Source organism: Pseudoliparis swirei, chromosome 4, assembly GCF_029220125.1.
Source record: "Pseudoliparis swirei isolate HS2019 ecotype Mariana Trench chromosome 4, NWPU_hadal_v1, whole genome shotgun sequence".
Taxonomy (NCBI): Eukaryota; Metazoa; Chordata; class Actinopteri; order Perciformes; family Liparidae; genus Pseudoliparis; species Pseudoliparis swirei.
Window position 1 is genome coordinate 7,224,065 of NC_079391.1, and position 15,981 is coordinate 7,240,045.

Genomic DNA, 15,981 nt, shown 5'->3' on the forward strand with positions numbered 1-15,981 from the left:
CCGCGGAGCAAATGGAGTTGGACAATAGTTTTTTGTTTTTCTCGAGTCAAGGGCAGCAGACTGGACCCGGGAATGAATGGCACTAATTACTCCGCCTTTCCAGGGTATCGATCCAACGGGTTTTATTGGGAACACGGGCATCGGTCTTTGTGTAAATGGAGAGGGCATGAACTCAGAGCGCTGGTGGAGTGGATGAATGAGGACCTGATGAAAGGGAGTGTAAGAATGGATGGCTTGGTCATTGGCTTCCCGGCTCACTGCACACATCTTCAATGTTCAATTGGTGAATGAGGTGAAACTAAATATTTGTGTTCAGTCTGATTATCTGGCAATAGATCGATAACTATGATTGAATGGCATTAAAATGTCCACATGAATTGATTTTTTCATTCTTTGCTCGACACTGATTTGTTCTTGGGACGACGGACTCACGTTCGTTGGACAAACGATGATCCCAATGACTTTTTTTATTATCGATGTCAAGATCCCGATTATTCATGAGAAACTAGTAATGCAGTTTATTACTCTTCTCTACTGCAGCCACGCCGTTCGGGAAAGGAGCGGCTTGATTTGATACGCAGTTTTCTATAAGCGGCGCACGCAATTTAAATGTCAATATCGCACTCAATCACGTTAAATTAATTGTGGGAGGCTGAAATCGTGATGCGGGTCAAATTATATTCACTGTGCAGCCCCAAAACCGATGTAGTCTCTGTAGACTGGTCTAATGTGTTTTATATTCATTATGAAAAGAAATGACTCCTCCTGAAAGAGAAAGTTTCCATCGTGTCAGTGCTCTTCAAATCATGTGAAACTTTTATATAATAATGGGGGAAACGGATGAGTTCCTGTCCGGTGTTTTACGGTGTAATAACCTTCATAATACTGAACACAGCCGGCATGCCTTGTTGATATCTTTATAAATAAGACGCGTCTCGGCTGCTCTCCGGTTTGTTTGCGTTGAGATTTAAACTGTGTGTGTCTTATCTGTGTGTGTGTGTGACGATGTGTTTGCTCTGGTTGTTTCAGGACGATTGGGGCTCCAGTGACTCGTCCGTCAGGAGCAAAGCTCACATGTCCGACGACAAGACTCACGGCTTGGAGACTCTGCCGCCAGGTAGGAAGCTTCACTTCCCATCATGCACTGCAACTCAAAGATGCTTTTATAACGAAGCATTACAAACTCAGACAATAGTTGGGACCCGGTGTATACACTTCCTGTCTCCTCAGCGGGGACACCACCTCCTCCCACGCCTCGTTGAGAAGTGGTGTGAACATCGTGTGGATGGATGAAAGCAGATTGATTTATTCTTGCGTCATGTATTTATATTTTTCTTTTAGCAACCGTAGATATTTACACAGCGACCGGCATGACAAAAAATACTTATCTCAAGAGTTTGCCAACTTGTGTTGCGAAACCTGGCGAGAGAGTATGCTGCTGAGACGGAGAACGTCTTAATCAAAGGTCATTTTTTTCTGATATGGGTCCAATATTTACTTTGGTAACAGTGGAGTCGATAGACTGAGGACCTGCTGCTAGCCTTCAAAAGGGGCGGGGCCAGTGGTGAAACCCACATGGCAGTTACAGGACACCAAACACAACCACATTAACTACGTGATGACGTGAATGTGTATTTTATTCAGTCAAACATTGTAATGCAATACAATATTATTCTATATAATATACTAAGCAGAAAGACTGAAAAGGTATAGGTAGAAGCAAAACATGCTTATATATTCCTATCCTAAATTATTATTCTCAAATAAATCAGATAAGTAATATAAAATAATGAAAAAGAAGCAAGAAAATAACAAATATAAATAATATATATTTACATACATCTTCCATATACATACGTTTCAATCACGCGTACAACCCTCAAAATTTGTTTTATATTTTCCTTTTGAAAACCAAAAATGAGTTATACCATTCTTACATCCATTTTAACGTTGTTCCATAATTGGACTCCTACAATAGAAATACATCTTCTTTTACACACCGTCTGGCAGTGACTTTGCTTTAGCTCTGTACATTGTCTGCATTGTTTTATAATAAACCAAATCATTAAATTTCATAACATGTGATCTGTGAAACAATGGATCTGTGTGCTCATATTAGCCGACATTATTCATGAAGCGTATTGCAGGTTTTTGTAACGCAACTGTTGAATTTATAAAGGTTTTATCGGTCGACCCCCAGACTTCCACACAATAAGTTAGATATGGAACAATAAGTGAGCAATAAATTATATTCAAACCCTTTTACAAGATTACACCACCGCAGCGTATCACAACATCACCTTCAACAAACACACACACACATGGAGAAGAAAAAGAAGAATGGGAGAGTGAAGGATACAAAAAGATGACGTATAAAGTCATGAAAGAAAATGGTGGCAGGGAGCGTGAAGGAGTGAAAGCTCAGGAAGCGCATCAAGGCTCTCTATAATTCAAACAGACACCAGAATATGTCTCCAGTTTCTGGTTCTGTGGCACAATATAAACTATTTCTCAAATCTTCCTTTTAAAACATGGCAATGCACGAAGTGAATCTTATTACAAAAGTATTTGCTCCTAGCTCTTTAAAATGAGTGTTTTTTCGGGACAAGTTGACTGAACTTGTAGATTCAGACACTGAATGATATACAACATAATGGATGCTGTTGACATCATAAACATCCTGACCAGTCACCTAAACCTCTCGGCCGTAGAAATATAACTTATCAATTATTACTTTCTCCAAGGCAATCAACCGCCTCTCATGCTCTTCATCTTCAGGCCATTCAAACGTATGACAAATACTTCAGAGTACCTCTGAAAGCCCACGATGACCTCGTCATATACTTAGTTTACAATGATCGAAAATAAGATTCAAATACTGTTGACCTCCAGTGGTTTGACTTCTCACGTTGCTGCGGTGATGTAGAAATGTTCCCGGGGCACCGTGACATCACCGTTGGGGGTAGCTACAGGTGCGAAGAAGCACACTTCTCACCACACCCATCAATTATTCCATGTTTGCAGCGTGGAAACGTGTTGCAAAAAAACAAGCGGTCAGCAGCTGTCGGTGGGAACACTGAGCAGAACAGCAGACGAGTACCAACCAGCCAAAGAGAGTCCTGGAGAAATGAGCGCTGAATGAGTATTCCCAGAGAGAGTCAGGACCGTTAATCTGTGTTTGAGGGGTTCAGCAAATAAAAGATACGGGAAGCTTGAAAGGGATGAGGTCCCAGGGGGGAAAGATAGAGACGCTCAAAGTCTGAGCTAAACGCTCGGAAATTGAAACAATAATTCCACTTCATTAATTGCTTGCTACCACTAAACGGAGATATCAGCGAGGACATCACACAATCTGACACGCCGCTCTATGGCCACCACCGCCGGCGGCTCATTGCAAGCTTCAGGTAATTAGCATGCCAGACACATTTGCATGCTGTCAGGACACACACACACACACACACACACACACTCTCCACCTCGTCGTTCCCGGGGTCTGGCTGTCATACACACATTCTCATCCATACAGAGAGGTAGTGTAATCTCACTCGGCCATATGCTTAACACAAGTCATGAGCACAGCAGCTGCACCCGGCTAATTGGGTGTATTATTATTATTCGTGGGTGTGTCTCAGTAGCCAATGATAGTGTGAAAAATTAAACATGACTACCTCCTCTATTGAGTGAGGTGTGTGTGTGTGTGTGTGTGTGTGTGATGGTTCATGCTTTCCAAATGTATATTTTAGGTTACAGTAAACGGCTAAATTGAGTAGGATTTATTCTCTAACTCGGTGCCGGGTATGGCAAATCTTCTTTTGTGAATTCTAGCTTCGCTAAAGTAGTCTGGCCCTGCCCTTCTGAATTCTCTTCTGCACGGCTCCTCGTCCGCGCAGCATCAATCTCACGTCGGCTTTCCTCTCTGCCACGTTGCCGCCTGGTCGAGCAGCCGGGTTTCCTTCTCGTCAGTCGTGAAGGATTCTTGCATCAGCCGGGCTGCTGCCCACATTTCATATTCTCACTGATGTATAATCCCATTCATTCCTCAGACACATTCGTTCAGCCCTTTTTTTGAAGCTTTAAACTTCATTTTTGGTGGCAGCTTTTATTTTCTGGACATGCTGTGTTTATTTATTATGTATTTCACCGGACTGTCGCACTGAGAATGCGTTTTCTTATTAAAACTCAGACGTACACTTTATCTGAAAGTTAAATGAGTTTATTTTTCAACCAGTGTGCTCATTATCCACGTAGTCGACAATAATAATGATGTATAAATTAACCCTCGGAACCTGTTTAACTTTAACATGGTACAATAATGTGTTTTTTGTTCACCAAATGGTCCGTTTGCTTTTTCCAAACGGCACACGGTGATCATGGAGTCTGGATTTAATTCTCGATATATCTGGAATTACTGAAGCTTTCCGTCTCAGTTAAACCACAAATGAATGAAACTAACAAGGCAACACTGAAACGGTGTCTCCATTCAACTTCTATGGACGGTTATTGGTTGTGTGTGTGTGTGTGTGTGTCCAGGTAAGGTGCGCTGGCAGGACTTTGACCAGGATCTATATGTCGGAGCCACAGTGGTCCGACCGGGTCAGGATCCGTACGCCAGGAACAAGTTCAACCAGGTGGAGAGCGACAAACTCCGTATGGACAGAGCGGTGCCCGATACGAGACATGACCAGTACGTACCGCCGTCATTACGCCGGCTGTGTACGTCACACCGTCCTCGGCTCTCATTGTTGCATGTGAAATTGCAGGTCTCCATCCGTCTGTGTACATGTCTTCCATTGCTGATTAGTTGTTGCCAGGCTGGATAGAAACTCCCTCTATTGACGTCTATCAGAGAATAACGTGGAAGTAGCAGCAGAGCAGACGTGCACTGTTCACCGTCTGCTCCAGAAATAACAAAAACACATCTCCTACCGGCTGCAGATGTTTTGTTAAATGGATGAGGAGGTGAAACACATCATGGCTCCATATCTATTGGATCCTTTTATTAGAATAACCTTTCACTTAAGTTTGATTCCCATTTCTGAAACATTTTCTTTTTGTCTTTTTGATTATTTTTGCAGATTTACTTTTTGTCTTTTTGATTATTTTTGCAGATTTACAAATGTACTGCCTATTTTAATCCATGATGCCACTTTTAATAGAGTTTAGCCGTAAAGCTATCTGAAATCTGCAGAATTCATTTTTTTGGTTTCTTGTCCCCTCTTCGTGGGTTTCTTTAATATAGCTTACAATATGTTGAACTCGATTCTGGGCCAACGCAGAAGTGTGTCGCTTTAAGAAAGATTGATTTTAAATAACCACGAGGATAAAAAATGTGTTTTATTTGAGATGTCCCCAAACAAGTCGTGGAAAGTGCCGGAGTGAGAGTCGGTGGGTGTGAACTGGTTGACAAAACAAACTGAACACGCTCTGAGTGAGGAATGTGTGCCTGCTGGAATATTATGTTGCGTTTCATCTCAAAGATATTTCTAAAATGATGTCAGTAATTTTGTTGTTCAGTTTTTATAACACGTATAGATGCTGATCTCGTAAGTGTCACAACAGAATTTAAAAAACACTTTTCACTGCTGTTTTGAAGTGATGCTGAACTTGCTTTTTAAAATGTGTTCATCAAACACAAAGCAAGAAAAATTAAGCCCAAGTAATTTCATTTAGAGTTTTTTTCGCTGTAATATTTCACAGCATGAATTTCCACCAACTCATTGAACCACAGGGGAAACTAAATTTAACGCAAAATCTTAAGGCTTGACTCAGAATGAATTAGAGTACAGATACAACACTAAAATAAAGACACACAAATGTAACTCTTTGTTCGTGGTGTGTGGAAAGTTCAGCTGTCAATCAACTCTACACACAAAGAAATGAACGTGCTGCCAACAACCTGTCATCCTATTCAGTCTTTGGCTCCTGCAGCATCCGTGAGACTATTTATGTGAAGGCCGTGGTCTGGCCTCTCATATTGTGACCTAACTTAGACAGCGAGAGCCATTAGCCAGCAGGGATGCGTCTCTTATTGATCCGGTAATGATGATGTCATCAGCAGCACCGATTTTGTAAACGTTTTCCAGGAAAGAAAACAGCCTATTTTTGTCATTCTTTCAGGCCGGGGCTGCTTCATTATCTGAAGCTATAAAAGACACACACACACACACACACACACGCACACACACGCCTCCGAACTGTTCAAGAGGATTCTGTCAATTTCAAGATTGATGCAGCTTCGAATTGATTGTTTTCAGGGTTTTAACAGATGGATGTGGTGCAGTGACTAAAGAGCTGCGCACACCATGTACACAATGTGTGTCCCGTACACTTAATATGTAGTGTGCTCTTTTAAACAACACATACTGTACATCGGGTGTGTATTGAAGCCTATAAGGTCAAACTCTCTGCTGGTGAAGGTTAATTACCTAAAATGGGATTGTGGATTATTTTTACACACACACGTCTGCTTGTACATGTACGGTGTGTACAGGGCATTAGTAGAGAATGTATTCATCCTCCCCCTGGGTCATCATGTCATGTGCGTCCCATCACGCCCCGCGGTCCTCAAAACCCTCCGTCATTACTGTGTGTGTGTGTGTGTGTGTGTGTGTGTGTGTGTGTGTGTGTGTGTGTGTGTGTGTGTGTGTGTGTGTGTGTGTGTGTGTGTGTGTGTGTGTGTGTGTGTGTGTGTGTGTGTGTGTGTGTGTGTGTGTGTGTGTGTGTGTGTGTGTGTGTGTGTGTGTGTGCAGAATCTGTTACGGGAGCAGTTCCAGCTCTCAGCTTTACTCACACATTCATCTGTGTGCTTCTGTGCGTAGGAATGTTTGTGTATTTGTACACATTTAGACTTTTCTGCTCTTCTGTAGGTATTTTTGTTGTCTTTTTATTCCTAATTGCGATGGTTTCTTGTGTGTGTGTGTAGTTGCAGACATAAACAATGGAAGTCCGAACTGCCGGCCTCCAGCATCGTCATCACCTTCCACAATGAAGCTCGCTCTGCTCTGCTGCGGACTGTGGTCAGGTAGGTGAATGGTGTGTGTGCTGTCCACTTCAGAAAACATTTCCCCATTTTGGTTTTTTGACATTTGTTTTTATGTTTTATCTTCCTCTAAATTGTCTCTCCCTCTCGGTTTAGTGTCCTGAAGAAAAGTCCTTCCCACTTGGTCAAAGAGATCATTCTGGTTGACGACTACAGTGATAATTGTGAGTAATTCACAACCAACAAATTGTACAAGGAAACAAACCTAATGGGTTGCTTGAGTATTTACAGACTGTGTGTGTTTCAGCGGAGGACGGAGCGCTGCTGGGGAAGATTGAGAAAGTGCGCGTGTTGAGAAACGACCGCAGAGAAGGTAGCTGAAAGAAGAGCGTTTTATATCATTAAAAAAACCAAAATCATCTCGCCGCTGTTTGAGTTAATCCCCCGTGTTGATGGACGGGGTGAAATCATTCTAAATGTATGTTTCCCTCAGGTCTGATGCGTTCAAGGGTTCGTGGTGCAGATGCCGCCACGGCACCCACCCTCACCTTCTTGGACTCCCACTGTGAATGTAACGACCACTGGCTGGAGCCGCTACTGGAGAGAGTGGCTGAGGTACACACACACCACAGACCACATATATATATATATAAATATATTTACAAATAATTAATAGTGTATTATCATACATACAAAAAAAGTATTTATTTATTTCTATATATATATATATTTTAATAAATATATATTTTAATAAATATATTTCTATATACACTACCGTTCAAAAGTTTGGGGTCATCCAGACAATTTCGTGTCTTCCATGAAAACTCACTTTTATTTATCAAATGAATTGAAAATTGAATAGAAAATATATCCAAGACATTGACAAGGTTAGAAATAATGATTAATATTTGAAGTATTAATTTTGTTCTTCAAACTTCAAGCTCAAAGGAAGGCCAGTTGTATAGCTTATATCACCAGCATAACTGTTTTCAGCTGTGCTAGCATAATTGCACAAGGGTTTTCTAATCAGATATTAGTCTTCTAAGGCGATTAGCAAACACAATGTACCATTAGAACACTGGAGGGATAGTTGATGGAAATGGGCCTCTATACACCTATGGAAATATTTCATAAGAAACCAGACGTTTCCACCTAGAATAGTCATTTACCACATTAACAATGTATAGTGTGTATTTTTGATTAATGTTATCTTTATTGAAAAAACAGTGCTTTTCTTTGAAAAATAAAGACATTTCTAAGTGACCCCAAACTTTTGAACGGTAGTGTATATATATATATATATTAATTCATATATATATATAAATATAATTAAATATATTTATAAATAATTAATAACATTTATTATCATACATACAAAGAAAGTAAAAGATGAACGAGTAATCAGTTCAACAAGGAAAGGATTTAAAAAATGTTGTGATGTAAGAGGTTAACTTGGACTTGGTCTCTGTTCTTCTGTGTTTTCTTTTCTTTTTACATTCCCATTTGTCACTGACACAAAAACAAAAGAAAATAGGGTACTTGCTCAAAAATACTGAAGTTGCCCTTTTGAAACTTGACCTTTGAGCCGCAGTAGTCTTTAAGGGTCAAAGTGTCTGATACTACAAGTCTGTAAACACAGACCCTCCAGAGCAGCTCTGCATTTGGTGACTTCCCTCTGATTCAACCTCCTTCATCTGAACAGTTTTAGATTAGTTTAGCTTCTCAGGCTTTTTCAGTGAAGATATAATACATGATAGTATTTTTTTCTTTTTTTGTAACTTTAAAACAATGTGACATCATGTAGTTTGACTTAAGAAAAAACAAACAAATGCAATTGTTTCAAGATGCAAGTTTCTGGAACAGTCTTTTGATGTTTTAACGATGCAATGCATCACAGGGCTCAGAACTGCCTCCCAATGTTGGTAATCCATATTTGTACGGTAGTTAGCGTTTTTCTTTCACATAGAGGTCAAAGGTCAGGGCCAGCTACAAAGCTGCTCCCTTGGAGCTGGTAGTCAGTCACTGTCTTGTTAAAAACAAGGAGCACATGACTTCAATAAAACAGGAATGTTGGGACCCTTTCAGTATAAAAGCACATTTTCACAGCTTCAAAAGTTCAAATGTTCTTTTTTTCTGATCTGATGTGGTTAAAATGTCCCATGGTTCAGTAGATCATAACTTACAGATGACCTTATTAGATTTATTTTAGGGAAGAGAAAGTAATCATCAGTCAGAGCTCAGAATGATACATGAAGATGTCAGTCAGCATTTTTCTCCAGGATCAATACAGTTTTATAGAAAAACAGTTTTTCACCAGGTTTATTTGATTCAAAAACAGCGAGCTGTAAAATTAATTTGCTCCGACAATAAACAGAAACTTCATTCAAGATGAAGTGGCTTAAGTCATTCAGTAATGACTTGAGAGTGAATCTCTTTATTGAATGTCATACCAGTCTGAAGTGGGACACTGTATAAAATGAAGGTTGTTCTATAAATATATCACAATATGTCTCAAAATAGTCTTAATTGTGCGTTTGATCCTCCGAAACGCCACGTGTTGTTGTTCCCTCGTTAAAAAAACGCCTCGAGCCAAATTGAAAAAGATTCGCCGTCAAAATAATCGACTTTGCTTCAGTTCGCTTTAGTCGCACCTCTAAATAATGAATCGCTCAATTCAAAGAGAAATAAATAAAAAAAAGCGCAGTCTGTGTGGGTGAAACCTCATGTGTCAAATCAAAAGGTTTCAAACCAAAATAAATAAACTCGCTCGGCCTGTTTCTGTCCGTTCTCTAAACTGCTGTGAGATGCGACGCCGTGGGACTCGTTTATCGTGCAGACGACTTTACTTTCAGCTCTCCGTCATAAACGCAGAGACAAACTAAACGCGTGAGTCATCGGCGTCCACGGGAATATTTACCGCTCCGCCTTGACTTTAGTACATATTTATTTTTGAGCCACATTTCCTGTTATTCCCATTCTGAGGACAACTTGATGATTTACTTCTCAGGACAAGACCAGAGTCGTGTCTCCCATCATCGACGTCATCAACATGGACAACTTCCAGTACGTCGGAGCCTCGGCCGACCTGAAAGGAGGTACGGCGCGCGCCATGTTCTGTGTGGTCCGCCACCAGAACCTCTAAATACCTGCTGCTTTACTTTATTAACAGTTTTCACTTGAGGCTGTTGTGTTGGGTCCTCCTAACCTGCATGCTGAGGGAACTGGATTCATATTAAGACAATTACTTTTTCTTTTTTTTCCATCCTTTTGCTTTCTAGTATTTCAACATTATACATCGTCGGGTTTAGGAGTTGTACTTTCTGTGCACATGAACACAAGGCACCTGCCACCTCATCTCAACTTGTGTGTGTGTGTTAATGTCGGCAGGTTTTGACTGGAATTTGGTGTTTAAGTGGGACTACATGACTGTGGATCAGAGACGAGCCAGACAAAGCAACCCCATCACTCCCATTAAGTGAGTCACTCACACTCACACATCCACTCCATTGATCAGACACGACAGACGCACACTTTTGTTTGCCAGTTTCCACGACTCCTACTGATATCTCGCTCTTTTCCCTCGCTCCATCCACCTGCCCTCTCTCTCTCTCTCTCTCTCTCTCTCTCTCTCTCTCTCTCTCTCTCTCTCTCTCTCTCTCTGCCCCCGCAGGACTCCAATGATAGCAGGGGGTCTCTTTGTCATGGATAAGGATTACTTTGATCTGCTGGGGAAGTACGACATGATGATGGACGTATGGGGAGGAGAAAACCTTGGTGAGTGCTGCCGAAGTCTAAATTCAAATTCGGATGAGTCACAATGGAGCCTGGAGTCGGTAGCTGTAATGTGTTGCACCCCATCTGTCTCTGAATCCCCGACTTTCTGCTTCTAAACGTGATCGATGTGACGCGAGTTTACCCAGAGGCATTGAAGAAATGGTCTCACATTTTAGGAAATGCAGTTTTGAACCTTCTTGCGAGAGTTCGATGAGAACGATGACACCAGAGGTCTCATGTCTGTACTTCAGTGGCGGCTGGTGGACTTTTCTTTTGTTTGGAACATCTAATAAATGTGAGCAAACATCCCAGAATGATTTAATACCCAAAAAAATTAAACACGCATTTCTACTTTGGAGTTAAATATTTCACATTTATTCGAACACTGACATAATAAAGACTACAAGAAACTACTAAGCTCTGAGGAAGGGAGACTTATAATATATAATAATATTCAGCATAATATAATGTATATATCATCTAATGTAAATGTACAATATAAGTATCATAAATATTATAATAAAATCTAAACATTGTATAATATAAATCACATATATATTTATATATAAAATTCTAATAGAATATTACTGGGTGTATTCAATATTTCCAAAACAACATTGACAATTTGCATAATGTATAAATATTAGAATTATAATTATTTTGTGTGCCTCAAGGTGGGAGGGCCAGGCCCCTTTGACCTCTATTGGCCAGCTGCCCTTGCTGTACTTCAATATAAAGCTGCATCCAGTTAGCTTAGCACAAAGACTGGGCAACAGGGAAACAGCTGGCCTGTCTTTATACAACAGGAACAAAATACTCGCCCACTTCTTAACATCGCATTCATATAATCCCACAACAATTTTTAAAATAACAATCTGTGTATTAATGTGCTTGTCTTTTTGACTATTTCTTGAGTGCAGGCTGGTAGGTGGAGTGTCTTACCTTCTCACTAAATGCTTCCCTCGGTTTCCAGTCTTTATGCTAAGCTAGGATAAGTGACTTGTATCTTCGATCTTTTCGTCTCACTCAACAAAAAAGCAAATTTCCCAAAATGTCAAACTAGTCTTAAACACGTTTGTAACTTCTTTCTTTTGGTTTTCAAACCAACAGATTTCTTGTGATGCGTCTCGTGCTGTGATCAACTCAAGAGATTATTTTGGGGTTTGTGTGCCAAGAAAATCCTTTTGAAGACTCTTTTACCAAGATATGACAACTAAATTACTAGACTAGAGTTGATCTTCAGAAAATAACCGTTTCATGAACTAAAGGCCACACAATAGATCCTTTGCGTACCACACAATGAGAAAATAACAGCTGTGTCTCCCCGTTGCTTTTGTTTGAATCCAACTCGGAAATAGTCAAGAATAAACCGAATGATTCACGCTTCCCTCGAGACGGCACCATCATTCAGATCTGGGTTGACAATGAAGATACTAATTTACTCGTGTGCTCATTTAAACAACACGTATTGAAATGCAGACACTGTTGGGGAGGGGAGCTGACAAAAACATTAATGAGGTGCTGACGTCGGGAGTTTGTAACGCTAGACGTCTGCGTACTGCTCATAATAACCCACTCTGAGATATTTATAGAACCAGTTTGTTGGAACAAAAGTGTAATGGTGTGTGTCTATGTATGTCTGTCTCTGTGTGTGTGTGTGTGTGTGTGTGTGTGTGTCTGTCTGTCTGTCTGTCTGTGTGTGTGTGTGTGTGTGTGTGTGTGTGTGTTTCAGAAATCTCATTTCGCGTGTGGCAGTGTGGTGGCAGTCTGGAGATCATCCCCTGTAGCAGAGTTGGCCACGTCTTCAGAAAGCAGCATCCGTACACCTTCCCCGGGGGCAGCGGGACTGTGTTTGCAAGGTAACACACACACACACACACACACACACACACACACACACACACACACACACACAGCATGTCGTCGGGTTCATCCCATTAAAGAACAGTATGCCCCATTCACACATGTGGCATTGCTGCTATACTAGTTTAGTGTGTACTGGATATCTCCTGCGTCCTCAATACAAAATATTAGAACATGTAGCGCTCTGATGCATGTCACAACAATTAGTAATGCGAAACTTGATCCATGGAAATATATGGATCTCCAACCGCAAGTCAGCACCCTAGAAAGGAGCTCGACAAATTACGATTAGATAACGAACTTGGTCTGAAATGGTCCCTCTGAGGATGCTGAGGGACATTTCTGATGCCAGCTGCAGATGAAAATGACTTCCTGAGTAAGAAAAGCTCTTTAACCCTTCCATTACCTTTGGGGTCAATTTGACCTCATTCAATGTTTAACGTCTCAAAAAAAAATTGACATATTTTTTTTTTTGCTTTATATTTCATGACTTCCTAATTTTATGGGGACAACTGGGAACACATTTTCTTCTTTGGGTTCAATTTGACCCCAGGCTGTTTGTCACTGTGTCAATTTATTTAAAGGGCTATTTAGGTAGTCAACAAACAAACATAAAGTACCTGACACTTAAACTTGGGAAACAATATTAATTCTAATAATTTTCTGGAGGTTTTAATTGCTGGAGTCAAATTGACCCAGAGGGTAAAAGATGTTAGTAAATGTGAAGGTAACAGGAGGGTTAAACCGGTAGAGAACAAACTGAGGTCATCCTTGTGAATTGTGAATGGACCCTGAGCTGGATGAATCCAAAAAGAGAGACGACTCCCCGTGCATATAAACGTCAACATTAGATCGAACCGTCTCGTATTAAATGGAGCTGGCTGTCGATGTGGCGCTGCCATTTCAGCTAAGACGCCTCCCCTGGGTCACATTTCTGAGGTCTTAAAAGTAGTTGCATAGCCGTTTCCCACATTTCCAAATATAATGTATTAATTGATGGGTGGAGCGGTGTTCTTTACATTACATTACATTACATGTCATTTAGCAGACGCTTTTATCCAAAGCGACTTACAATAAGTGCATTTCAACCTAGAGTACAAACTAAGAACAACAAGAATACAGGAAGTACCATTTCCTCAACATAGTCGAACAACAAAAGTACCATAATAAGAGCTATTTATGTGCCACTGAAGTGTTAATCTGTGTTCTCTTGCATCGGCCTCACCGATGCAGAGCAGCTTCATCTGTGCTTTGTGGCTCCATCAGTCCATCTTGAATAAGAGCAGAAAGCCTCCACTGGCGGTGACCCTGTGGAGCGACGAGACGGTGGCGCCGGTTCTGCCCGCTCCGATGGCTTCGTAGTGGTTCCGAGAGCGGCAATTCACAAATATTGTGTATATTGGACATGTGGAGACAGAACCATCTGACAGTCAATGTGAAAATAAAATGCAAAGATGTCTGCATACGGTGAAGCGAGATGCATGCTGAAAATAGTAGATACTGTCGGGGTGAATTTTGAGTTTACTGATGTTCAGATGGCGGTTTTGATGGTTTTGGGGTCTGTTGGTTTGGTAAATGGATGTTGGAAACGTCTGGATGTTCATTCAGGCAGAACTACGCCTCAATGTTTGAAACGGAGACGTTCACGGTACCAGACGTCACCGTCGGTGAATCTTTCCATCGGCTCTGGTTAAGAATTAACATTTTGATTAAACTATAGTCACAGTGTCTCACCCTTTACTCGTCTATATTTATGACGAATCCCGGATCATAACACCTGTCAGTCTATGCAGTCGCAACTTTTTCTGATGTTGTCGGCTGTCTCATGATGTACGATTAATAAAGATAAGAGCTGCAACTATCGATGATTTTCTTAATTTAATCTGACAATTACTTTCTTGATTTATCGTTTGGTCTAAAAACTGTCCGAAAAATGTCGATCACAATTTACCAACGCCTAAGTTGACATCTTTTGGAGCGCTTGTTTTGTACAACTGGCAGTCGAAAACCCCAAAATCATCCATTTATCATCACTACAAACAAAAAAAGCATAAAATCCAAGCTGCTGTGATTTATTCTGACTCCAGCCGACAATACTGCATTACATCATCAAAAGAAAGGCACTCAAATAACATATCTGGGCAAAGCTCAAGGGCTCCACCTAAGAAATATTTATTCAACTAACTTAGTTTCTCTAAATTAAGTCATTCAGCATGGAAAATGTATTAACAAATGTCTAATTTTAGACGGCTGTCCCTGTTCTTCCATCTCTCCGTCTCATTCTCTTCTTCCATCTCTCCCCTGCTCCTCATGTCTTCTCACCTCCTCTCGGTCTTCTATCACACCTCTCCCAATTGTCTTCCTTGTCCACCACCCTCCCCTCATCTCTTCTCCCACCTGCGTCTCAGGAACACGAGGAGAGCAGCCGAGGTGTGGATGGATGAGTTTAAAAACTTCTACTATGCTGCCGTCCCCTCGGCGAGAAATGTCCCGTACGGAAAGTAAGTACCGTGAAGTATGAGCCCCGCCGGAGTCGGTCAGCAGAATGTAGCTGGATCATAAAACTACAAAACCAGCCGTGGGAATGGGCATATTAATTGGATTGCCAATTAGCAGCATGTCAGCCGTGAAATAAGTCAGTTACTCCCTTCATTAAAGTGACATGAGGGAGTAAATGTGGCTTGAAAGAGGGCAGAAGTCCAAAGGCTGCCGTGTTATTTGACGCGCTGTCGGGATTTGTGTTGTAGTGTATTTTATTCAGTCAATCATTGCAAAACAACACAATATTATTCTATATAATCTACAATACAGAAACACTGAAAGGGTATCGGTAGAAGCAAAAAATGCTTATATATTCCTATCCTAAATTCTTATAATCAAATCAATCAGAAAATTAATATAAATAAAGAAAAATAAGAGAGAAAAAAAAAAATATATATATATATGTGTATGTATATATATATATATAATGGATAATAAACAGGCCCATTATCAAGGGTTTAATCGTGCCGTGCAGGACCCTTGTTGTAGTCGTGGATCCATGATTGTTTATTCTACTTTTATCTGTTTACCAGCTGACAGCTGCTCTGTGGCTTCTCACCCTTCCTTTCCACTTTTCTCAGAACAGGCCACACAGCAATAAGTCATCGCTTCCATGCAGTGCAGCGGGAATAAGATAAAAATGCTCATGTTGTGACCTTGTGGAACACTCCTGTCATCTCCCTCCAGTGCCAGCCCAAGCAGTTATTTTACCATCAGCCTCTACTATCTGCCCTCGGAGAGGCTGTAACTTAATATCTCTCTCTCTTTCTCGTCTCTCTCTCTCTCAGTATCCAGAGTCGCATGGAGATGAAGAAGAGATTAGG

The 15,981-nt window shown here is 40.8% G+C and overlaps 1 protein-coding gene across 1 annotated transcript in view; it reads left to right on the forward strand.

Annotated features, from left to right (window-relative positions):
• Nucleotides 1–15,935, forward strand: part of galnt2 (UDP-N-acetyl-alpha-D-galactosamine:polypeptide N-acetylgalactosaminyltransferase 2) — a 40,847-nt gene extending 24,912 nt beyond the window's left edge. Inside the window, exons 3-14 of the mRNA XM_056412692.1 lie at nt 1,030–1,117; nt 4,531–4,684; nt 6,923–7,021; nt 7,136–7,203; nt 7,287–7,352; nt 7,473–7,594; nt 9,987–10,074; nt 10,367–10,454; nt 10,650–10,753; nt 12,486–12,612; nt 15,025–15,117; nt 15,739–15,935. Coding sequence (XP_056268667.1) covers nt 1,030–1,117; nt 4,531–4,684; nt 6,923–7,021; nt 7,136–7,203; nt 7,287–7,352; nt 7,473–7,594; nt 9,987–10,074; nt 10,367–10,454; nt 10,650–10,753; nt 12,486–12,612; nt 15,025–15,117; nt 15,739–15,790 — 1,149 coding nt within the window. The 3' untranslated portion in view covers nt 15,791–15,935. The remainder of the gene's footprint in view (nt 1–1,029; nt 1,118–4,530; nt 4,685–6,922; nt 7,022–7,135; nt 7,204–7,286; nt 7,353–7,472; nt 7,595–9,986; nt 10,075–10,366; nt 10,455–10,649; nt 10,754–12,485; nt 12,613–15,024; nt 15,118–15,738) is intronic.
• The last annotated feature ends 46 nt before the right edge of the window (nt 15,936–15,981 follow it).